Genomic DNA, 26,744 nt, shown 5'->3' with positions numbered 1-26,744 from the left:
AACCACCTGATCACCACCTTCATTGCTCCCACTAGGTCGCAGCTCTATGTAGTGTGAGGACCAATGCAAAATAGCCTGAAAGAGCCACAGGGACGATATCCCACAACCACCACACCCTGTAGACTCTCAAGCACAAGTTTACATCCAAGGAGCTTGCAGGGTGTATTTCTCCCAGCCAAGCTTGCACACCTTCCCCTCCAGAGAGTCTGAGATCAATATAATAATAATAATAATAAAAACATTTATTAAGCACCTGAATACACTGGGACAGTGCGTCTCTGTGCTAGGATGCGTTCCAACACTAAAAAAAAATCAAGAACAGACCATGCAGATGTGGCCCAATTGACTATGTGTGTTGGGAGTGAGGGAATAACAAGTGAATTCCTTCACACCGGGATGAGGGGCTCTCCAAATATCTGAAAGTCCCAAATTAGCCACCGCCTCCAGGAGGGAGAGCATCATCCTAGGATTTGTGGACAGTTAAGGTCCGTCTAGACCATCATCCATGATGCAGTTAAAATCACATAACTGATCCCCCTACGGCCGGTGTGAGGTCCTCCTGGATCATAGGGAAAAATTGGGTATCATCTCTATTAGACACGTAGGTTTTCATGATGGCTATGTCAGTCCAATCTAGTCTCCCTTGTAGCAATAAAAAGCGCCCCTCAACTTTGGCCTCCATGTAGGTCAGTGCAAAAGGAACCCGGCACGCTATCCAAATAAGTATCTCTCTGGTGTATGGTATATAATTAGAGAGCTCCTTCCAGCACTTGCCCAGTTTAGCGCCCTCTGAATCTGTTTTTTTTAATGTTATTATTTTTATGCAAGGAACAGACAAGGTACAGAAAATATAAATGAGTACATAGCTTAGGCACCAAAAATGTTTAAAACAAAAACATTAAGCCATACAGTACAAAGAGAAAAAACAAAAAACCCATGAGGAAAATGAGGCAGTTTCGTACAAGCGTACCATTACTGACAAGGAGAGAAAGGCAAACAAAGGTATCAAAACAATTACAGCAATTGCAGACCATTCATTATAACCATTCAGTGATAGGGTTCCAAATTTTTAACCCTAAACTACGCTTGCGAATACTCTTAGTTTTATATATTGCAATCTCAAGATTGTACATAGATAATAACTGAGCTCTCCACCCCAAAAAAGAGGGTGGATCAGTGAGATCCACTCTCGGGAAATACACCCCAGTAAGACGGACATACAAATAAATAGAAAAGAGGTCCGGTCCTTGGTTGTAATCAGACATGTGGAGTCAGTCCCAAGCAGCACCATCTCAGCATTTACACATATTGGAGGACCTAATATTTCCATCAAGAAATTTTGCATAGAAGTCAGTAAGGGACCGAGTTTACCACATGAAAAAAACATATGTTGAGTATCAGCCGCAAAACAGCCGCATCTGCTACAACTAGCTCGTGGACCGGTACTCCATTTGGAGACTTTCCTGGGGGAATAATACAAGTCATGTAGAACCATGTAATGTTGGGCCAACATCTTACCCGATATCAGCACCTCTTTGGCCAAATTAATGGAAGAATAAAGATTAATAGTGGATATGTTTAATTTAGTTCTCCATCTCTCCTGACACTGATCCAGATCTTCTGGTAGCAACTGAATCAAACAGGAGTAGAAGAAACCAATTGGAAGCCCCTTTCCCATCCCTTCCATTAGCGGAAATTGTTTAATCCGAGTTTCATATTGCCCCAACCGTGTATAATAAAAAATAATTTTTATGTATTCCATATTTAGATTGTAGCTTGTTGAATAGTAATGGTTGGAGATTATAAAACATATCACCTAAATTACGTATCCCCAAATGATGCCATTTTCGGCTAGTTACATCTCGAAAAATATTGAGTAGAATTTCACCAGCCACAAACAGGGTGTAGCAGTTTATTTGAGGAAGTCTAATATAACGCCTAATTTGTCTCCACACAGAGAATGCGGAAATCAGCATCTTAAACTTGTTTTTTTTACAGTAATTAGGTTCCAAGATTTTCAGGAGGCAGCCGTTGGCATTCTCCCCGATGAAGAAGTTATAAATTGTAGGTGTATGGCACTGCAATAAGCCACATGTTTCCCCAATGACTAAAGGAGAAATAAATTGCAAAACGGACGCCCAGTAATAGGATACAAAATAAGGTATACCCCATCCTCCCTTGGATCTGGGAAGTGCCATTTTTTTAATGCCCTTCTGTTTCGTTTGTACCCCCAGAGAAATCGTGACGAGACATTTTCAAGTTTTTTCAAACAAGACAACGAAAATTCTAATGGTATAGATCTAAATAAATAGAGAAATTTAGGGAGGACTAGCATTTTTAAAACGTTTGCTCTTCCGTATAGGGATAAATGCAAGTAAATGAGGCGCTCTAGTGTAGATTTGACTCCCTCTAAGACTGGAATGAAGTTGATCTCCGGAATCCTAATAATGGGTGAAGTAATTTTAACATCAAGATATGTGGCCTCAGTAACCACGATTGACCGAACTGTTTAGCCAAGATTTCTACTGTCGCAAGAGCAGAAGCCAAGTCTGTAGTTAAAATCACGATATCGTCCGCGTATGCGAGAGCTCTATACTCGATCATGTTTATACTAATAGGTTTAATCTGAGCTGACTCCGTTAATTTAACCAAGAAAAAATCAATATATAATGCAAATAATAAAGGGGACGTGGGACAGCCTTGTCTAGTACCACGAGAAATAGGAAATGGGTCTGATTCTTTACATGCTAAGTGAATAGTAGCTTTGGGGGCTAAATACAGCGTCTTAATAGCCAAAAGCATACGAGGTCCGACCCCCTTTAGGCGTAGCACCTCCCACAGATAAGGCCAAGTGAGCCTGTTGAATGCCTTTTCGGGATCCAACAGGGTCACGCCTATAGATGTTTTAGTCACCTCTGCCCAATCCATCAAAGAAATAACACGCCTCACATGATCTGTTGTGTCGCGGACAGGTATGAACCCGTGCTGAAATGGAGAAACTACAGAGGATATCATTGAGGAAAGCTTAATGGCTAACGTTTTAGAATACAGCTTACTGTCAGCATTTATTAGAGATATTGGCCTATAGGAAGAAGGGAAGAGACCGGGTTTATCTTTTTTTAAAAACACAGTTATTATAGACTCCTGCCACGAGGCCGGAGGTGACCCAGCTTGTACCCGACACATACTTCCAGCATATATTTCTTCAGTATAGGAAAGAAAGTTTGAAAGAATTCGAGAGGAATCTGAAAGGGGAGATTCATGTAAGCATGTCAATCAATCAATCAATCATAGACATTTATAGAGTGCTCTACTTACCCAGAGGGTCTCAAGGCGCTAGGGGGGGGGGGGAGGTTCCTGCTACTACCCGAACAGCCAGGTCTTGAGCTTCTTCCTGAAGGCGAGGTGGTCTTGGGTCAGGCGCAGGTCGGGAGGGAGGGAGTTCCAGGTCTTGGCGGCCAGGTGGGAGAAGGACCTTCCTCCTGTTGTCGTTCTCCGGATGCGGGGGACGGCGGCGAGGGCGTGACTGGCTGATCGGAGGTGTCGTTTGGGAGCGTAGAAGTTGATGCGGTTGTTGAGGTAGCTCGGGCCTTGATCGTGAAGAGCTTTGTGTCCGTGGGTAAGGAGACGGAAGGTGATTCTCTTGTTGACCGGGAGCCAGTGCAGGTCTCTTAGGTGTCCGGAGATGTGGCTGTGTCGTGGGATGTCGAGGATGAGTCTGGCTGAGGCGTTCTGGATCCGTTGGAGTCTCTTCTGGAGCTTGGCGGTGGTTCCGGACTAGAGGGCGTTGCCGTAGTCCAGTCGGCTGGTGACGAGTGCCTGGGTGACCGTCTTCCTGGTCTCGGTGGGGATCCACCGGAAGATCTTCCGTAGCATGCGCAGGATGTTGAAGCACGACGAGGAGACGGCATTGACTTGCTTGGTCATGGAGAGGGAGGAGTCCAGGATAAAGCCCAGGTTGCGTGCGTGCATGTGATCTGCACAGCATTCCAAAACAAGGAGGACATTACCCTGTATCTCTTAGTATAAGCACCCAGACCTTGCACGTTCCACGTTCCAGGATATCAACTTGAAGACATCAGGACCAGCCATGTCTAAAGTAAGTGTGGATTTGAATTGGGAAGCCCCCTCCACCCGTACAGCAATGGCATAAACCGACAAATCAATCCTAAAAAACAGTTCTGAACCACCCCCACCCCAGTCAGGTATAACAAAACAGCATATGCAAATTAGTCCAACCAAAACAAAGGGGGAGCCAAGGGCACCCATTTCAGCGGGGGTCGCAGTGATTAAAGTCTCAGGCACATGAGACAGATGCTCTGTGACGGAGTCTGAGGTGCCGTCCTCATGCACGACAATGTCCCCATGAGGTCCCCTGGCGGGCCTCCGCCTCGTGGGCGAACATTTGAGCCCCACAGGTACGATCATGGTAGATAGAGGTCAGCAGTGGTCTGTGGACGTGTAGAAAAGTGGGGAGACAAATCCAGCCAGGACCAGACCTCCTCCGGTTGTTCAAAGAAGTGTGCTTTACCATCAGGCAGAACATGGCGCTTCACAGGATATACAACATATATGTTAGATGTATTTCGCAGACCTTCTTTACAGCAAGGAAGTACTTGCGGCACTCCTGCCACTTGTGAGTGTAGTCTGGGTATATAAGGATGTTACAATTCTCGAATTGCAGGACAGAGGGCTCTCTGGAGGCCCTCAGCATGGTGTCTCTGTTGCAGTACTTCGTGACCCTGGCATTGAGGGCCCTAGGCGGGCCCACTACAGAGAAAAAGTGGTCACAGCCTGGTGTGCCCTTTCCACCACAAAGAAATCTGAGAAGTCCCGGGGCGCAGTCTCTTCCAAACCCAGTCTTCTAGGAAGGTGTCCGCTGACTGTCCCTCTGCTAGTCCCGGGAAACCCAGTAACCTTATGTTGTTTCGACCTGAGTGCCTTTTGCCATCCTTGATGTGGTTTGCCAGTGAATTTGCGACCATCAACATTTGTGATACCTGTTGTTTCTGTTGTCAATCTGTCCCCCCAAAGCCTCTCTGGATCCCTGAATGGTCAGCAGTAATGCCGAGCTGGATAGTTCTGCCTCTCTCTATGGGGACTGCTCTGGTGAGGATGCCTGCCCATGCAGTGCGAGCCTGTGCGGTGACTGGCGGGAGGTGGTATATTGGTGTTGGTCTGGGCCTGGCACTGTGGCCGCTCTCTCTAACCATGTCCGCAGGCCTGTACGACCAAGGTACGTCAAGTGTTTGAAGAGCTGTGCTCAGGGTGCAGGAGATAGGCCTGTGATGTTCCTAGGACCACCAACGTGTCTGACTAATGCTTTGCTCTGCAGTTTGCCCAAAGTTCAGGCTGTCAGCAGGGTAATCATCCAATCGGCCAGGGGGAGACCCCACAAGGGCCTTCCCTGCCAGTAGTGCAGATCCGGAGCTAGTGGTAAGGACTGGTATCCAGGCCTCAGAAGGCGGAAGCCAGCATGCCCTGGCAATACTCCAGTCCTCGGTCATCAAGCCGCTCCGACACCGGAACAGCTATAGGGGGGCAGGAAGATCCTTGCAGGCATGGGCTGGTATTCAGATCACCACTCCCCCTGCCAAGGCCCCTCTTGGGCCCAGGGGCCCCCTGGTACCCCTGCCTTTTTCCCTCGGTGGGGCGAGAGACCTACCAAGCTGTCCCGCACCGCAAAGCAGTTCTTCACAGTGATGCCAAGCGCCACAGGGTCCCTGGAGTATCTGCAGAAAGTGGGGGAAGGGAAGGGGCTGCCGGCAGAGCCACTCAATGCCACGCATCCCCCCCCCCTCCGGCAGGCATATGGAGGCTAAGAAATCCGGTGGCCTCAAGCTGGACACGAACCACCAGCTGCATTTCAGGCCCCTACAGGTAGGCCCAACGATCTATGGGCGTAGATGGTGGCAGTGGGTGAGTTGGGTCTTCACCAATTTGACCACGATGGGGCGTGCGTCAAATACAGGGATCAAGTTAATCCTGCTGAAAGAGTTACCTTCTCAGTCCAGTGGCAAGAACTCTGTTCGCGGTGGAAGAGGCCGCGAGGAGCAGTGAGAGCTTTGCGGATGTCCACCGAGTAAGCGCGAGGAGCCTGCTCCGAATCACAGACAGTCGTTGCTGTAGCATGAAGAGCCTGTCAGTGTCTCGAACGGTCCGGGCTGGAGTTTCGTGTTAGTGGTGACCGTGGCAATCGCTGCGCAAAGATTTGTTTCACCGGAACTTTGCCTTGGTAGCTGGGGGAGGCAAGGACTTGGCAAGAACGGGCCTGTGCATGAAGATACCAAAAACTTCAGGGGAGCTTATCCGAGCAACACAATGCGCCCAGGACCGGAAGGGCACCAGTTGGGGGTCAGGAACTCACTCCATCAGGGGCCAGCAGGGCTCAGACAGGCCTAGTTGCAGGTGTAGGCAGCAGGTCAGCTTGGCAGTTGCAGGGAGCCTCTGGACCTTATTATGGCCCTGTAGCTCAGAACAGAAGAACAGGTGACCCTTGGAGTCACCTCAGCCTGGGATGAAGGTTGCAGGTCCAATCTTCCTTTTCAGCAAGCAGGGAAGATGGCAGCGGAGCAGCAAGGCAGAAGAGGGGCAGGCCTCCTGGCAGCAAAGCAGCACAGCAGTCTTCTTCTGTAGTATCCACAGGTCCGGGAGTGTACTGAAGATTCAGAGACTGAGGTCCAATATTAAAACCTGCTGCCTCCTTTAAAGTGGGAATAGCTTCTAGAGGTTTCCCTGCCCCCACTGCCCTGGCTCCATATTAACTACAGGGTGGTAGGCAGCAATGTGTGTGGTGGGAAGACACAGGCTATTCAAGTGTAAGTAGGGCAGTGCCCAGCTCCACCATCCCATCCTGCCAGTGATGGCCCAATCAGGCACACCTAATCCCTCTATTGTGGCTGTATTGGAGGAATACAAAAAGATAACTGCCAGCTACACCCAGTCATGCGACCCAGAGACATACTGCAGGCAATAAATGGCTCAAGCAGGAAAATGCCAACTTTCCAAAAGTCAAAATGTATAAAATAATCAAAATGATCACTTTATCAAAACACTGATAAAAGTTGAGGGTGCACCTAGTAGGGGGATCTGCCAGCCGCCTAATTCACTTAAACTTTCTAAAAGTGGGGTTTTCAAAATTTTTACCAAACATCTAACCACCATAAAAGAGGATTTTTCATTACAATTCTGAATACACCAAACATGATCTGTTAACCTGTTCCCATTTGGAAGTTACCCTTTTTTAAATGTAATACGGTAACTCCAATGTTATCCTATGGGAGAGGTAGGCCTTGCAGTAGTGAAAAACAGATTTAAGAGTTTTTGACTGCCAGGGCATGTAAAACAGAAGGGTACAAGTCCAAATTGTTAAATACATTGCAATTTGCACTCTGGAATGTCCAGGAACTACCCTATGTGTGACTTACATGTCTTAAAAATGAAGGTTTGGCCGTGGCAAAAAAGGTTTTGCTTGCCAGGTTGAAATGGCAGTTTAAAACCGCACTCACAAGCTACAAAGGCCGACCTGAAACATGTTGAAAAGGCTACTTTAGTGGGTGGCACAATCAGTACTGAATGGCTCACTAGTAGTATTTAATTTATAGGCCTTGGGCACAGGTAATGCCACTTTATTAGTGACTTACAAGTAAATTAAATATTCCAATTGGGTGTGAACCAATTGTACAATGTTTTAAGGAGAGAGCACACACACTTTAGCCCTGTTTAGCAGTGGTAAAGTGAGCAGAGTCCTAAAGGCCAATAAAAAAAGGTTCAGAAACCGGAAGGTGAAGGCAAACGTTTGGAGATTATCCTGCAGAAAGGGCCAAGTCCAACTTAAGAGCAACTTGACAGTCTACAAATAACACAATTTAAGTGACTAGATGTGATGGGACTGCACATATCCATGTTTACGTCAAGCAGTGGAAATCAATGATGTAAGACAACTCTTACAGCTTCAGTATACATTCCTAAGCCAATCCATTGTGTGACAATTCACAAACCAGATTAACCAGTGTGACTATCGGGAGATCAAAATCCATCTTCAAGACCACACAATAAAACCGGGAACAAGCTAGTATAAGGTAAACAGCATTTGCTCTGCCAATCAATTAACCCCTTCACTGCGGCGGCTATTCCGCCGCCGTGCTAAGGGGGCGGGGCGGAAATGCAGCGGGCGCATGCTGGTGACGGAACCGCCCCGTCACCAGCGTCGGTTGCGCTGTGCTTATGACGGAGCGGTTCCGTCATGACCCCGCCCGCTCAATAGAACGCTCAGCGCAGGCGCGGAATTCGCGCCGCGCAGGAGCGTTGAGCGGGCCATGACAGAACCGCTCCGTCATCAGCACAGCGCCACCGCAGCTGATGACGGAGCGGTTCCGTCATTAGCATGCAAAGGGTTAAGGAAAGATAGCAAGTAGCAACTAGCTGTACATGTGATTTTTAAAACAATCTTTCACCATCCCAAGTTATATTAGTTACCTTTTTCTGGGCTCTTTATTTCTTCATTTTCCATATTTTCCACAGGTGAAGACACTAGAAGTGTAAAGGAAAGACAAGTGTAATTATATTTGATATAAAAACACATTTTGATCACACAGTCTCCCTACTAATGTTTCATCAGTGACCACATCTTTCCACCAGTGTTTTCATGCTTACCTGATGATGGAAAAAATACATTTTGAGGAGATGAGGGGGAGGCAGTTTTATATTGCGTGCACTAGACCCGATGGCATCAGAGCGCTTTACATGAGCACCAATTGTGTTACAGACGGACACTAATTTTTTTGTTAGGCACGGGAGATTAAGCCATTTGACCAGAATCAAAGAATGTTGAGCACCCCTGCCAAGCCTCGAACCCGGTTCCCCAGCTTCAAGGTCGACCGGCCTAGCTGTTAGGCCACATCATCTTCCCTATCTTTGATTATACCACCATTTGAATCTCAATCCCAAATTGCTGTTAATTAACTGAAAGATACAACCATACGAAGCAGTTCTCTTTTAATGAAACCACATATACCTGAAAACAGAGCACTCTGTTTTCAGGTATAAGTGAATTTTACTTCCAAAAACAAAAAAAACATTGTGCAGCAGCTAAACTTGCCATGTCTGTAGTTGCTTTACTCATAATACTCTTGAAATGTGATTTCACCCCTTGGTAATCAATGCACCCTGTTCTGCCACAGCAGAAGCTATTAAACTGCTCTGCACTTGGTAAAAGTACAAAGTATTTTTACACACATGGGGGGGGGGGGCGAGGGGGCGAAGGGGTGTGTTTAAAGACCTAATGTACATTCCACCTGAAATTCAGACACAAAGATACACATTCTCTCATAAACCAATCACATTAAAAGGTTCAAGACCAAAATGACTCTCTCCTTGAAATCATTCCCTACATTTAGGATGGTAACCCTCTTCCAACCGTAGGTGGCATGCTTCATCAATGGGTTCCTCCTCACATCGCTCACCAGAGGTAAGCGGTGTGGGCTACAACTCACTGAGCAGAGGAAGAGCACTTGATGTACCATGTCAGAGTGTGAAACCTATGTGAACAGTCGGTGTGGGTGGGAGTTACGGGGGGCTAGTAAAACAGAGTACGGATTAAAACTACCACTTGGTGGACAGAAGTGTAATGTTTATTTGGTGTTCCCAAGGGACAGACTAAAACTAGAAGGGGGATGATATTCAACTTAATTTCTGCCTGTCTATATTATCCTAACAAAGGGTGGATTGGCATTCATCAGGACCACCCTCGACCCTGTGACCAGGCAGGTCGCACCCTCTGCCACCGCGCAGACCCCCTGTACGCCGCTGCTCCTCTTGACTGCTGCCTCTGCTGCCTGCTGTCTGGTTGTGGGTCCCTTCTCCTTTGTGCTTCGTTTTTGTGTACACTGGTTTTCTGCCCCGTGTGTCCTCCTCTCTGTGCCCCCTGATTCGCTCCCTGTTATTTCGTTTTTGTGCCCCTACTTCTCCATTGTGCTTCATTTTTCTGCCCCCTGATTTCTGCCCCTTGCGTACTCCCTTCTGTGCCCCTTGGTGTGCTCCTTGTCTATTTTGTTTTTGTGCCCCTTGATCCTATCACTATGTTTTTGCTCTCTGTGCCGCTGTGCGCTCTAACCCCCCAGCCCCCTCTTGCCTTCTGTGCCACCCGCTTTCCCGCCGCTCGCGTTCCCCGCGGCCCCGCCCCCCATGGGCCGCCCGCTCCCGCCTCCCAGCTGCTCCTCCCTCCCTCTCGCCCTCATATGGAGGCCGCGCACAACGGACGAGCCGCTGGCGCGCCTAAGGCAAGCCTGTGAGCGCCCGTCCGCGCCTGGACCGCGCCCAGCGCCAGGACCCCTGGGCCTCGATGACGCCAGCTCACCCGACGGACATACGGCACCGCCACCCTCCTCGCACTCAACGCCGGCCGGAACCCCGCCTGCTACTGAGCCACACCGAAATGCATCCACGGACCCTTCACCTGCCAAACATGCAAATTCACCTGCTTCCGACCCTGCCCGGCACCCGCCAAGCCTAGCACCAGCAACAATCACCTCAAAAGCATCCTGCTCAACACCCGCTCCGTCCACAGGCACGCCGTCGAACTCTGGAACCTCCTCAACACAACATCACCAGACGTCGCCTTCCTCACAGAAACCTGGATGAACGCCTCCTCAGCCCCCGACATCGCCATAGCCATCCCGGATGGCTACAAGATCACCCGGAGGGACTGCGTCAACCAAACCGGAGGAGGCGTCACCATCGTCCACAGAAACACCATCCGAATCACGACCAACTCCGACGACACCCTCACCGCTGCCGAGCACCTTCACTTCCAGATACACACCGACCCCAAGACCACCCTCAGAGGCACTCTCATCTACAGACCCCCGGGACCACGCACACAATTCAGCAAAGCCATCGCAGACTTAGTCAGCCCGCACGCCCTAACCTCCTCAGACTACATCCTCCTATCTCCTAGGGGACCTCAACTTCCACCTGGAGAACAACAATGACAGCAACACCGCCACCCTGCTGGACAACCTCGCCAACCTCTGACTCAAGCAACTGGTGAACACCCCCACCCACTACGCCGGCAACAGGCTCGACCCCATCTTCTCCTCCAGAAAGCACATCTCCTTCAGCCACTCCACTGGACTACACTGGACAGATCACAGCTGCGTCCACTTCAACTTCAGGAGAACCACGACCCACCACAACCCGCAACAGGTTCCCCGCAGAAGCTGGAGCAAGATCACCGTCGACCAGCTCACCACCTCCCTCAGCCAGAACCCTCCCACCAACACGACGGACCCCAACGAAGCAGCCCGCAACCTTACACAGTGGCTCACCAACTGCGCCGATGACCTCGCACCACTGAAGAACCCTCCCAGCAGACACGGCAGCAAGAAAGCCTCGTGGTTCACCAACAACCTCAAAATTTCCAAGAAAACCTGCCGCACCCTCGAGAAAGACTGGCGCCTCGACCAGACAACAGAAAACATGACAGCCCTCAAGAACGCCACCCGCAAACACCACCAGCTGATCCACTCCACCAAAAGGACAACATTCAAAGAACGACTGGACAACAACACCCACAACAGCAAAGAACTCTTCAGCATCGTTAAAGAGCTCTCCAACCCCAGCGCCTGCAACGACATCACACCATCGCAAGACCTCTGCGATTTACTCGCCTCATTCTTTCACCGCAAGATCGCCGACATACACAACAGCTTCGGCGCACAGACCACGCACCCAACCACCGAACCAGCGCCCCCCCACCACCACCCTCTGCACCTGGACATCGGTCAGCACCGAAGACACCACCCGCACGGTGAACACCATTTACTCCGGCTCCGCAACCGACCCATGCCCACACCACATCTTTAACAAAGCCGACTCCATCATCGCACCCCAACTCCGGGACATCAGTAACAGCTCCTTCACATCCGCCACCTTCCCAGAAAGCTGGAAACATGGTGAGCTCAGCGCCCTCCTGAAGAAACCCACGCGGACCCCACAGATCTCAAGAACTTCCGCCCCATCTCGCTCCTCCCTTTTCCTGCCTAAGTCATCGAGAAGACCGTCAACAAACAACTCTCCGCCTTCCTCGAGACAAACGGATCCCTCAACCCCTCGCAGTCCGGTTTCCGAGCAAACCACAGCACCGAGACCGCCCTCATCGCAGCTACCAACGACATCAGGTCTCTGCTCGACAAGGGGGAAACAGCTGCCCTCATCCTCCTGGACCTCTCGGCAGCCTTCAACACCGTATGCCACCGCACCCTGATACAGCGCCTCAGCAACACCGGAATCCAAGGAACGGCCTTGAAGTGGATCATCTCGTTCCTTTCCGGAAAAACTCAAAAGTCCGCCTCCCCCCGTTCTGATCCGCGGCCACCGAAGTCATCTGCGGCGTTCCGCAAGGATTCTCGCTCAGCCCCACCCTCTTCAACGTCTACATGAGTCCCCTCGCAGCCATCGCACGCCAACACAACCTCAACATCATCTCCTATGCTGACGACACCCAGCTGATCCTCTCCCTCACAAATAACCCGCCACCGCCAGAGCCAGCCTCCAGGAAGGAATGAAAGACGTCACGGAATGGATGAAGCTCAGCCGTCTGAAACTGAACTCAGACAAGACAGAAGTCCTCATCCTGGGCCCATCCCCCTCTGCCTGGGACGACTCCTGGTGGCCCCCGGCCCTGGGCACCGCCCCCAAGCCAACGGACCATGCATGCAACCTGGGCTTCATCCTGGACTCCTCCCTCACCATGACCAAGTAAGTCAACGCCGTCTCGTCATCCTGCTTCAACACCCTGCGCATGCTCCGAAAGATCATCCGGTGGATCCCCACCGAAACCAGGAAGACGGTCACCCAGGCCCTTGTCACCAGCCGTCTGGACTACAGGAACACCCTCTACGCTGGAACTACAGCCAAACTCCAGAAAAGACTCCAGCGCATACAGAACGCTTCGGCACGACTCATCCTGGACATCCCCCGTCACAGCCACATCTCTGCCCATCTGAAAGACCTGCACTGGCTCCCCGTCAGCAAGAGGATCAAGTTCAGACTCCTCACCCACGAACACAAGGCTCTCCACGACATGGGCCCCAAATACCTCAACAGCCGGCTCACATTCTACACACCCACCGCCAGCTCCGATCCGCCAGCCTCGCCCTCGCCTCCGTACCACGAATTCGCAAAGCCACCGCCGGAACATCATTCTCCTACCTGGCGGCCAAGACAAGGAACTCCGTCCCCACCCACCTACTGCTGACCCAGGATCACCTCTCCTTCAGGAAACAATTCAAAACCTGGCTGTTCGAGCAGTAGCGACTCCCCCTCCTCCCAGCGCCTTGATACCCTAGCGGGTGAGTAGCGCGCTATACAACTTTGTATGATTGATTGAATGACCAATTAAGTCACTCTATCACTGAAAAGAGAAGTACACACGTAGAGTGTAGTAGTATTTTATTTTAATTTACAACCAGTATTCCACAATTAGTGTAGCTGTAAGTACTATTGATGTTACCCACATAGTAGGGTATAAAAAGACTCACCCAGGGAGTACCTCTCAGTGGGACAGAGTAATCATACAGCCCTGTGTTTTATCTGCGTGAGGGAGTGAGAGTTGAGGTTTAACATCCAATGTATGTGGGTGCCAATAATAGTACTTACAGCCACACTGATTTATACAGAATCACGAACTGTGGGATTTTGCCTTCACAAAAGGAACAGATTCAATCGGGAAATCTGCCAGCATGTTTGAATTTCAGTCTGACAAAATTTGCCCTGCAGGAAAATGTTGGGCTGTCAGTAACCTGCGAAATAGAGAAGATAAAGCAGCTCACAAGTTTGTGGATTTTATCTTTTTTTTTGCAGGTAGGTTATCACTCCTGCCAAGTTAGGTTATGCTAAAAGTGCTTATAGAGCGCACACACACTAAATGGTTTATTGGCGCTAGGAGGTCAAAGGAATTCTGCAGACAAGTGAATGAGTAAACTGGTTTTCAGAGTTGGTAAGAACACAACAGGATTACAAATGGAATTCCATACAAGTCGGGAGTGCATCCCTGTGCCAATAATTAATCTAAACCTAGGGAGATTTGTGAATGTGACCTTCAGAGAGAGGAGTAAAGTGCGATATAAATAGAGTGGAGAAGGATGGGTTAAAGACTATGCATAAACAAAGACTAGATGTGTTTTGATAGCTATCAGTGTAAAGGGCACTTTTTGCGAGACAAATAATACACGATTTCAAGTTTAAGGTTAAGAACTGCAACAAAACACTAATGTGCAACACACGAGATTGCACTACGGCAAATAATAGCACAGCATAAGCTTGGTTGGTAGGACATCCAGTTCAACGAGGCAAGACAACAGAGCTACATAACTGGTAGGAAGTATTGTAGGGGGCGTGGCCTAGGGGGAATGGAGTGAGACGTGCTTTGGCTGTTCATCAGCACTGGGACGACTCTAAAGGAGGCATGGGGGGGGCGATGGGGCACTGTACTCACCTCCAGACAATCTGGGTTGGGACGAGATGTGTGGCGGGGATCGCTGTCCTTCAGAGGCCTTGCACGATCGCCGCCCGCCCATAGCCGCCATCATTCCTGAAGCACCCAGCGGGTGAGTTGACCGGTGCCTGGCACCAGGAGGGTGCCACAGGAATGGGGCAGCCTCTTGCCCACTCATCACCGGGAGACCCAAAGTGGCCCCGTCCAGTGGGGTGCAGAGGAAGGTCGCATGAGCATGGAGGCGTGCTCCCAGAGGACGACGACCAGAGATCAGCGGTAGCCCCTCTCCCTGAGAGACGGCCAAGGTAGCTGGGGCTAGGTGGGCTATGTTTGTGGACAATTTTGCTGGTGGCCGTCGGGTAAGGCTGCCTGCGGCGTGCTGGATCCCGTGCGGGCTCAACGCGGGACGGATTCTGGGAGCAGAGTGGGCAGCTTCTCTTATGATCTACAGCCTGACCCACACTCAGCAGCGGACGGGCCCCCATGGAAGTGCCCTCTCCTCAGGGTGATAGCTACGAGTGGACTCTGATCCATGGGGAGCTGGCGGGGGGCCCAAACCATCTAAAGGGATCCAAATCTTGGCTCTCCTTGCCAGGAGGCAGTTGATGGGTACCTTGGGACTCTCCTGACCATCCCTGGGTGGCGAGATCACTGATCTGTGGCTGAGGAGAAGCGGGGGGCTCGTGGGGGCCTTGTGATTGGCCTGTGCTTCTGTAGCCTTCAGAGCCTGCCCAGGGGGAGTTACTGAGCCAGCCACACCTCCCACTACTGCCCTATGGCAGGCTGCATTGATCTAAGGGTGGAGGCGTGACCTACTGGTACTGAACATGTGAGCGGGATTGGACTGGGACCAGAACTGTTCTCTGAGTCCACCTGAGGGGATAGTCCCGGGGCCTCAGAATTGAAACTAGCTACCTCGCAGGAAATTAGAGTGGATAGGAAGGAGAGCTCTCCTCATCCGATGCAATTTCCAAAAGTTGAATTCTTCCTTCTGTGTTCCCCGTGGCTTCTGAGCATATCCCCTGCTCACTTGGGCCGGTTACCCCAGCAAAAGGATTCAGAACTGTTTTATGCACATAACAGCATCATTGCCTGCTGGGACAGCCAAAGTCATCTTGAGAACCGGAGGGCCAACCCCTCTCCTCTCCTAGATCTTGCAATTGAACCTCTGCCACCTCTATCTGAAGCTTTTTGGGCCACGGAGGTGCACCCCTATGTATCTTACCTGGACGGACTGCCCATGCCGCCCTGGGAGAGAGACAAATTTGAGTGCCCAACCTAGCCCCACAAAATATACGAGACGCTATGCCACGCTCTAAAGCTACTAAGGACAACCCCGTCAAGTAGACCTGGTCCAAAACAGCACTGGCTGACTCAACGGTGACCCCTTCCCCCGGAGACAGAACCCACAATCTCGGCACCGATCACACAAGGATATATGGAGCGCTTCTTACAGGAAATTCGCACAGACTTTAGGTCCCACAAGGAAGAATTTAAGTCATTTCTCCGATATAGGGGACCGCATTGATAGTCCCGAGTGCACATGGACGCTTGCTCAGAGGACCAGGAATTGATTTGGCAGAGGGTAGCAGCTTTAGAGGAGCAAAACATTGAAATACAATCCAAGCACGAGGACTTGGTACATAGAAGCTGAAGAAATAACATCCACATCCGGGGGGTGGGGGTACCCAAGGGAGCAGAGGGCAACAACATCCTTTCTTTCACAGCGGATCTTTCCTAGGAGATTCGAGGGGATGAAGATGCCTCTCACCCGCTCTCGACAGACAGAGTTGCCATGGCGCCTGGACATAAGGATATAGCACCAGATATCCTGACTAGAGTGCACTTTTTAACTGAAAAGGAGGCGATACTACAAGCCACCAGAGGCAAGACCGAACTGGTCGTCAGAGGCCACAGTGTGCAGCTGTTCCAAGACTTGTCCCCAATAATGCTTCGGAAACGATGGGACTTTAAGCCTGTTACTGATGAGTTCTGTTCCATGGGAATCTGCTATCAAAGGGGCCATCCTTTCGCCTAATTGTTTCTGTGGGAAGGTAAACGCCGTGCCCTGAAATCACTCACAGAGGAGAAGTACCTGGTGGAAATCACAGAAGACCCCGCCTCTAGCGCAGACCCTGGGTCCAGTGCCACAGCTGGAAGAGATCTTCATCTGGCCCGGACCATGGTTAAGCCACAATGCCCCAATAAACAACAAGCAGAGATGTCCACATAAGAAACTAAAAAATACATTGGACATCTCTGCCGCCTGGGAGGTGGATCATCCCTTACACACTCTGAGGCAGACTCTACTTGAATGTGACCAGTTTGCTGCCCCGGTATGAACCCACGTCTGGAGCAGTCTCATCCCATGGATTCATGAACCTGTAATTGGCGGCACAGGGCCGCAGGGGCCGGGAGCAAACCCCACAAACATCACCATGATCTTAGGCCTCTCCTTGATGTCCAGCTCCCTACGATTCTTCCCCCAGGAGGAGGACTCCTCCAGCTGGTCCAGTGCACGTATTGTTGGCCTCTGCAATGAGTGGAAGACCCAGTGGGCCCTGTTGGCAATTTGTGTTGCTCCCCATTTCCCCCTTCAGGTCATTTCAGGTCGCAAGCAACCTTTATCTAGATTAATGGGGGTCACCCTTAACCGCAAGAAAGCAGGGATTACCATTTAGCACGATGTGGCCCTCCCCCCACACCATTGCCCACAATAGATCCCCCAGTATTGGGCGCAGCACAGGGACACTACTACAATTATTTCTCTCTGGGAGTGAGGTGGGGAATCCGATCCTTCCATAATAAAAGACCACACTGAACTCGGTACAGCTTCATACCTCCTGGTTACAGATTGTTGAGCGCCCCTCACTGGGCGACTTATAAAAGATGGATGACATTAAACTAATCTCCCTGAATGTGCAGGGCCTAAATACTCCGAATACGGGCAAGCAAATGTGGCGCTACCTACTGCAACATGACCCCGACATCATACTCTTGCAGGAGACTCACTTGATGAGATCGGACTGCAACCGTATGGCACACCCTAGATATCCTAAGTGCTATTGGGAGTACGTCAACACAAATACACTTGGAGTGGAGGTGTTGTGCAAAGCAGGCTTTTCTAATACAGTCTCCAGAGTGGTACGGGATGGGGAGGGGCGCTACCTCATTCTTCACCTCATTAGGCGAAGTTGAAAGCTCATACTGCTCAATGTCTATGCACCTTATGACTTCTTCCAGGACTCCTACCGCAAGAGGACATTGCAGGAACAATTGGAAGGGGGTGGAGGGAGATATAATAGTCTGCAGAGACTTTAACCCGGTGTGTGACCCCACCCGTGACAGTAGTAATGCTACATTCCAACACGCCGGGGCCAAGTAAATTCCCCTAAAACGGGATATCGAGAATCTGAGTCTTGTAGACCCATAGCGATACAACCATTCTGACTCAAGGGACTACTTCTATTCACACGTGCATGCCTCCTATTACCCGCATTGATTACGCCCAGGTCTCTCATTCTCTACTCCGCCGCTTAACTGCCGTAGAGCTGTCGGATACCTCTATCTCGTATCATGCCCATTTGGAGCTAACATGGAAGGATGGCATCCACCCTTCACCAGCCCAGCCGATTTGCCGTTTCCCTTCACATTTCTTGTGGGACCCGGTGGACATAGATGATATCAGGAAGGGTAGTGTAGAATATTTCACGCTTAATGCCCGATAATTATTTTTTGAATTTGAATTTGAATTTGAATTTGAAGGGGATTTATAGAGCGCATTGCTGCCCGAGAGCGTCTCAGCGCTAACTGAATCCAGAGGTATGGTCAGGCGGGGTGAGGGAGAGGTCAGGGGAATTATGTAGTAAAAACGAATATACTGCCAAGGGTTCTCCACCACTTTCAGACCTTACCCACCCCGATCTCTCAGGACAACATCTTGCATCTCCAACGGGGCATCCAAACTTTTATATGGAACAGGAAGCGTCCCTGCATAGCCAAAGCACTCCTAATGGCGCCGCAAGACAGGGGAGGCCTCACATGCCCCAATCGTCTCGAATATTATTGGGCTGCCCACCTCCGGTATATTTCGGAGTGGCTGGTCCGAGAGAGTGAGAAGTACTGGTTCCATTTGGATCGAGCAGAAGTGTGTCGGCCACTGTGGGATTTGGCATGGCTACCCAAATACGCTCACCAACTAAGTGCATATATTGCGACCCCGATGCGGACGGTGCTTGAAATCTGGGATAAAGTGGCCCTCAAAAAAGGTCTGACTTTCTTCCCCTCCCAAATCCACTGATAGCGTGCAACTCCCAGCACTTTCACCCCCCTCGTTTCGCCAGTGGTCTGATGGTGAATGTCATACAATCTGTGACTTGTTCCAGGGAAGCGATATGAAATCTTATGAACAGTGCAAAACATACTATAAAGTTACAGATGCTTCATGGTTACAGTACCGTCAGCTGCGCCACTGGGTCCTGCACCCCTCAGTATACCCGGCAGCCATTAGGTCTTATACCCTCTTTGAGAAACATGTACAGGACTATACAGGATGGAAGGGCCTCATCTCTAGCACTTACCAGGTGCTCCAACACTCCACTCTAGCCCACACACATTATTTCCAAACAACATGGCAGACTACCTCACAGGTAGAGATATCTTGCAAGCATTGGGAGACTTTGTGGCGTGGCATACCTAAAACTTACTGCAGCCTCTCCCTCAGAGAGACGGCATATAAAATTAATGCATCAATGGTATCACACTCCAGCCCTGCTTTCTGTGAAATACCTGGCCCCTCTTTGTTGATGTTGCAGGGGGAGAGTGGAGATTTCCAACATATCTGTTGGTTCTGTAAAGTTATAACAATGTTCTGGAAGGAGGTATTGGGACATATCAAGGAGATCCCAGCATACATGCTCCCACCCCCATATACCACGATTATCTTGGGCATTAGACCCCAAAACCTACAGGAGATAACGCACACTGACTGGAAGCTTACATGCTGCCTGCTTCTAGAACCGGACAGCTCATAGCCCTCATGTGTAAACAGAAGACGCCCCCGCCATGGCGCAATGATTTGTCCACGTCTGGCATAAACCAAACCATAGGGCATGCAACAATTAAAATAAATTGGTACACCAAAAGCTGTAATGTGCGTTGACTCTAAAGCTAGCTTTTCGGTACACACAGTTCAGAATATCAAGTTTGGAAAACACACAAGCACCACTCAACATTCACACAACCTCTTCTATATGTGTTAATGGCGGACTATCCCCCAAATTGCCTCGTTCATGCTGCGTAAATCAAAACAAGTTCTTAACTTGATATTGCGTTTAAGAGCCATGGCTTGAAGTGATAACCATAACACACTTTTGATGGGCTCAACAACCTTGTTCTTCAACATGGCACTCAATTCAGCAGAAGCACTCAACAGGACCCACTCAACTTATGTTTCACAGAACCCTGTCCTTGACTTCTCATACCACATCACCAAACACTTCTTTGGTTCTTGTCAGCACATCCTTAAGTGCCACATTATATCCATCACACCCAGACACTACCTAAATTTGTTTCCTCTGTCTGGCTTTCAACACAATCCCAATGCAAAGCACCCTTGATGATGCCAGTCCAATATGTCCGGACCCACTTTAGATAAACATAGTTCCCCATACACCTCTTTCCTTAGAATCTCCTTGCCTACTAAACTAACACAACATTTTTATTTTTGGGCCCCAACAGTCACCAGTGTTGACATTAGATGGTAGTAGATCCATAACTATACGCATCAAGATCAAGATATCTTTGGCAATGATGGTAATCTTGAATACAGAATCTGAAAGCAATCAAATGCACTCCATTTCAACTTCAAGTTCTGTAACAAGGTCTCTACAATCAGGTCCTTCAGTCTCATTCATCATGGCATTTAACACAATTCCTTTTAAAGTTTCATAGAGATCAGAATCTTCAACAGCACATTTATACCAGCAGTCTTTTCAGCCCCATTTCAAATCCGCGCAAAATGCCCAATGCTGCCACATTTTATTACATGCCTTGTTTTGTGCAAGACAATACCAGAAAAAAGCCAATTAAGAACATGACCCACACCTATAACACATATCCTGTTTTCGTTTCAGATCAGCGTTGATCATACTGTTTTCCAGTGTCACATGCACACAGTGTCCTCTTGAGATCTTCTAAACTCTTTAGCAGACTCTTTCGAGCATTTTCACTGCTTCTCCAAAGAAGCATTTTTGCAAGTAAATTACAGTTACTGAATTCTTTTGATGTAAAACTTGATCACAAGATGGTCTCTAATTAATTGTTCAGTGAAGCTTTCAAATTCACACTTTGCACCAATACACACATACACAACATACTTGTCAATTTTATCTCCAGCTTGCTATTTCCTGGAAACAAATGTATTGCCCTGATGACCAAGATGTGTGGGTTACAAAAATGCCTTTTAATAATTCAGTTGAGTATGTTTGCTCATACTCATGCAATGGATCTGCCCTTTCATCGTGCTCCACAACAGGTAAGTGATCAAATATTTCTTGACCTTCTAATCCCACAAAATGCTCCAATATACACCTCTTCCATAGTGGATTTAATTTGGAACCATAATTTAGCCCTATGTAAATGTTAAAAGCCCTTAACCACAACTTCCACCTCGTCTGTGGTTTTCCGGAGGAATGCAGTAATGGGGAAAGAGAAGGATTGAATGTCTGCATGTTCCAACAAGTTCCAGTTTGCTTGCCTCTCTAATAAGTTCTGAATAATGGCAATAAAAGCACAAGATTTTAGAAATATTTTAATCTGCACAGAAAAATCAATGCACCCCCTTGTTTACCTTAACAGCAAAACGCACCATAGTAAATGTGCAACAATCAGTAGGAAGATCAATGCAATACAAGCCTTTTGAAGAATAGAGTTAATATTTATTCTCTTTGTTTGACTTCTTCTGGAAATATACTTTCCCATCAAACTGCATGACAGATCCAATGTTAATCCTCTCGTTGGTACTTTGTGCACAGATGCATATATCAAATTTGTGTGGTTGCATCGCACGCAATGAAGCATTGTGGTGAAGCTGCTGCCTGAATTCCCTCCTCTCTAATGTTTGCAGTGAAGCATGAGTAAACTGCATGTGGTGGAATCACACATAATATGATCAGGTAGTGAAATGGGTTCCTGACCTGCATGTTATGTGCCTTTTACACCTTGTGCTACTTTATTGATAATTAACCGTGCAAGAGGACTATACCGTCTGATGCCGCACACCATCCCATTGGTGTGATACAGATGATTGGTTTAACCTCTGATAACTGCCATTATTTCCTAGTTACTGTCAGGGACTCTCACGTTTTTCACAGACTATGGCCGGATGCCATATTTACTGCATATTGTGTTCCAAGCTCCTCCACCTCAGAACATCATCATCGCCAACATTAAGTACACAGACACCAAGTTGAAGATAAACAGATAAACGTATCACCTCCATCACTGCCAACTGTCACCTCAAACTGACTCCTGGCCCCGCGGATCACATTCTATTGCCTACAAGACTCAGCTCTATTACTAATGTATCATATCGTAGAATGACCCTTTGGATTGAACCCATTGAGTGTCCAGCTGCTCCTGCAGCGGGTGCATACGAAGACGGCAGTTGGGAATTAAATGACTGCATGAGGACATCATCCCCAGCATAGATTTGTACTTCCTGACAGAAACAGACTTTTCAGATGATAGACAACTTGGTATCTCCTTTTGAGAGTAAGAAAGGCTTTACCGAGGTTTGTGTTGATGCGAGTCTCTAGGAAAGTCAGAAAGTTGGAAGGAATGAGAGAAGACTTTTCTAGATTGAGGTGAAGACCCAGGACTGGAAAAGATTCAGGCAAGCTTGAGTAGAGTTTCTGGCTGCCTGAAACGAAGGAGCTTTTATTAACTAGTCGTCCAGGTAGGTAAAATAAGTGGTGACCTGAACGTCTCAGAAAGGCAGCTATCGGAGCCATTCATTTGGTGAAGACCCAGGAGGCCGAAGGGAAGAACTCTGAACTGATAATGGCACCCACCACTTCAAACCTGAGATACCTTCGATACTTGGGATGAATGGGAATGTGAAAGTAAGCGTCAAGAGGATCGAGAGATGACAGATAATTCCACTTTACACTGTCTGAATTCTTTGGACCGAACATTTTTACCCCTTACTCTGGGACCCTTACTAATAATAATATTGGGTTTCAACTTAAAATTCTTACAGAATATCTATTGGATACTCCTGGACCATCATATCTACTGTAAGCATCAAAATATTACCAATCATTACCTATTTAATCAGCACTGCAAGAATATATCTTGTGTGGCACACTGACCGTCGAATACGGCCATGCTTACCATCTGACCTTACTTTATTTTATACAGCTCTGATGAAGTCCCTAAACCGACGAAACACGTATTGGCTACATGGAAATTGAAAAAGAGCTACAAATAAAAGATCTCTGCTGAATCCAAAGACTTGGATGATTATATTATTCATGTGGAACATACTTTCCTCCTCTTGTTAATGTCCAATCAGGATTATTACTGAACGGAAAAACCTGGCATATATAATCTATATATAGTGTGTGCCCAAGGTTTGTTTCAAATTCCAGGGTGTGACTGTGATGAAAGATATCTAACACCCATTTGTCCGGCAAGATGAACATCCATTTTGCAAGAAGTTTGAGCAGGTTGGAACAACTTTTTGTGGGACTGCAGTGGCAGGGGCCTGCTAAAATTCATTGCCTTTTCTTTTAATCCTGCGATCTCCCAGCAGATTGCTGCCTCTTACGACCGGTGGGCAGTGAATAGGAAGATGCAGTGTTGGACATGAAAGGATGGTTGTAAGACTGATAGGTGCTTTGAGGGTAATGTTGAAACCGTTGTTATCCCCGAAAGGACTTGAAACAACGTTGTTGAAGTGTTGCTAAGGATTTAGCAGTGTCTGTTTCTTTCTTTATAGATTGAAGAGCTTCATCTATATGACTGCTAAATAAACACTCGCCATCGAAAGGCATATCTAATACCTAAGCCTGGACCTCAGGACGGCAGCTGGTCACCTTCAGCCACCCCTGACGTCTCAGCACCGCTGCTCCTGCCATCTGACGAAAGGAGGTAGAGGAGATATCCATAGGGTTCTCTACAAGCTCAGCAGAAGCTCTTGCTCCTTCAGGTAAAATATCCCTTGCTTCCTTTTTCTTATCTTCAGGAAGATGTTCCAGTAATAAAGACAGGTCTGACCACATCTGTTGGTCGTACCTTCCCAGAATGGCTACTGCATTGGAAGCTCTTATAGAGGTAGCCGCCAAAGCGGAAAACCTCTTTCCAATGTTGTCCAACTGACGCCGACCTTTATCCAGAGGTGCAGGACATTGAGATGCCGGGTTTTTAGCTCTTCTGCGGCGTGCATATTTTTAGAATCCAGCCTAGAATGACCAATAAGGCATGTGGGTGAATTATCAGGGGCTTTGTACTTCTTGTCCAGTTTCGGGACCAAGACTGGGATAGAAGCTGGTGTCCTCATCAGTTTAAGACCTTCTTGCCACAAGTAATCCTCTATGGGAACTGCCCTAATGGCTTGCTGAGTGCTGGCTTGAAGTCATAAAAGAAACACTCAGTTTGTTTTACTGGCATAGGCTGATCAAAGCTGGCATAGGCTGATCAAAGCTTTCAGATGCTCACCCCAGATGGTCACAAAAGCTCCCGATGTCAACAAGGGGAGAATCTGTTGGAGGAGGGATAGGAAATGATGGCATGGAAAGTATATAATCATCCCATTCAACCTGGATATCTACATCAGTGTTTATTTCTCCTTCCTCCACATTTTGAATGTCCTCAGCAATAATAATTGGAGGTGGCAAAACCTTTTCTCTGGCGGGCTTACTTGTAACTTGTCCAGCTTGCTCAACAGGGGCATGTTGAGGAGGCGGAAGATGTTGCGGAGCATTAGTCTCTGGAAAGCGTCTATAGTAACCATTTAACATATTACGCATGTCCATCACCCACGATACTGGGACATTAAGAGATGGTTCTCTAAAATAGCAAGGATCTTCTTCGTCATAGGTAAAACGTTCCTGAAAGGATTTTGGCTGCATTACCGTAACAGTATCAGTAAATGAATACTCCTCTGCTAAGTAAGAGCAAGGGTCATTGTCCTCCAAGTCCTCATCCTTAGAGTCCTGACATTTAATTGAGATGGACTATACGTAGGGCCAAACATAATATCATCCTTAGACTCCTGAAAGTCAAGCAGACGCGCTGGAGTTAATGGAGACATTTTTGAAAAAGACTATTTTTTAAACCAAACTGACCTTTCCTTCTCTCGACAGTACAGTTGACGGTGTTGTAGCTGATACCACCACCGTTGGTGGAAACAAGGACAGCGTTGACGACGGCGTAGTGATAGGTGGAGAAATCCTCACTGGTGGAGTAAGACTCCTCAACAGTGAAAATCTCGTCAACGATGACGCCGTCATCAAAGTCAACTGCGGTCCCGTCGATGCTGTCGCCATCGACGTTTTGACCATTGTCGTCATAGACGTCACTGAAACCATCGACGGTGTAGAAATCGCCTCAGATCTACCAGCCACGATAGCTCTCGTCAACGAAGCCATCGATGGACGAGAAGGTTTATCCCTCACAGGAGTCAGGGAAGCAGAGACTGGAGCAGAAGATGATTTTGAAGCCACTTCTTCATGTTTTTTGTGGTGTTTCTCCCCAGATTCGTCCTGCTCCTGCGCTTTTCATCTTTTGGAGTCTGATTGGTGAGAAAAGGAGCAGCCTTCTTTTCTTTTTATGGAAGAAGAATGGGGTTTTTCCTCTGTCTCATAGCCAGATTCAGAAACAACTTTTTTTTCTTCAGAAGCCAGAGTAGCAGTCTTCCTTCCCTATCCTTGAGGGTCTTGGCCGAGAACGTTCGGCAGTATTTGCATTCCCTGGGCTTATGGTCAGGGTAGAGGCAATAGAGATATTGCTTGTGGGGATCTTCAGAGAAAGTCTAGATTTTCTAGTTTTACAGGGTCTAAACAACCCTTTTTTATCTGGCATTTTGAAAGTCTCAAAGAAATACCTTGAGCTGGAAGCTGGAGGTCAAAATTTGCAAGGTCGGGCGTGGCTAAGGCGGCTGACATGGCGGACGCAGCTTAGAAGAGCTCCGTCCCGCCGATTAATCCTTTGGTCATTTATCCTGCCTCCCCCTCACCCGTGCTTGTCCCGCGGCTGTGAGGAGTAGCGGAAGGTGTCCGGCAGGTGGGGTGTGAGTTTGAGCCGCATCGGCAGCACGGATCAGGTGCAATCGGCCCCGGAGGCGGAGCGGCCTATAGTGAGGAGTGATGCCGGGACCTCTATTTTGGAGGCACCCGGAGCGCGCAGGCAGACGGCTGACAGCTGAGAGGGGCCGCTAAGCAGCCCGGCCCCGAACGGGGCGCAGATACTGGCGAGCGGCCATTGGCGGAAGTGGATCATCGGCCCGACGCTGCACAGGGGGGCCTGGACGGCTGCTAGGTGGTCGCGGCCGGCGAGGCGCCGATCAACTGACCGGAGGTGACAGTGGGGCTCCTGAGAGACGCCTGGGCCCAGAGACGTGACCCCCCTGCGGTGAGTGTGCTCTGGGGCACGCGGCGGCAGTCCCGAGAAGCAGTGCAGTGGAGGGGATGACGCGGAGTGCCCGGCGGTCAGATCGGGCCGCGGTGGACAGGGTCTTAAAGACACGAGTGGCCCGCACTTGAGACGGGGTGCACTAGTTGGCGCCCAATTTGAACTGAAGTGGCCTAGGACTCGGCGGTCAGATCGGGCCGCGGCGTGCCCCCCTGAGGGGCCCCCTGGCTACAATTCAGCGATTCTGGGAGCCGGGAACGCGGGGCAGTGCACAGACCACGACGTGGGGCCCCCTTCGGCCGTCCCATCGGCCATGGACAGACCATGCTGAGCGGCCAGGGGTGACGCGGGACCTAGAGACTACACGAATATATCCTGACCACGAGTTGGTGGAGCTGCATGGTAGCTTGGAGCATGCTCAGGAGGTATCGGGGGTTCACGAAACAGACGCGGAGGACGGCTGCTCGGTCTGGCGGACAGTGTTGTGGATTGCCTGGCCGCCTGGGCCCGGTGCCCCGCGGGGAAAATAGCTGGTGGGCCTGACGGTGGGCGGCTGGCGGAGGGCCCCCCGGTCGAGACTGCGAAATCTCGTAGATTACAAGTGGAGCTTCCC

The 26,744-nt window shown here is 49.0% G+C and overlaps 1 protein-coding gene across 1 annotated transcript in view; it reads right to left on the bottom strand.

Annotated features, from left to right (window-relative positions):
- The window catches only part of TBC1D8B (TBC1 domain family member 8B), a 720,472-nt gene that overhangs the window by 76,722 nt on the left and 617,006 nt on the right, over positions 1-26,744 (bottom strand). The window contains exon 16 of the mRNA XM_086967215.1: positions 8,479-8,532. Coding sequence (XP_086823341.1) covers positions 8,479-8,532 — 54 coding nt within the window. The remainder of the gene's footprint in view (positions 1-8,478; positions 8,533-26,744) is intronic.

The sequence above is a fragment of the Lissotriton vulgaris genome, chromosome 4_1, assembly GCF_964263255.1.
Source record: "Lissotriton vulgaris chromosome 4_1, aLisVul1.2, whole genome shotgun sequence".
Taxonomy (NCBI): domain Eukaryota; kingdom Metazoa; phylum Chordata; class Amphibia; order Caudata; family Salamandridae; genus Lissotriton; species Lissotriton vulgaris.
This window is presented reverse-complemented; position numbering and strand designations above follow the sequence as displayed.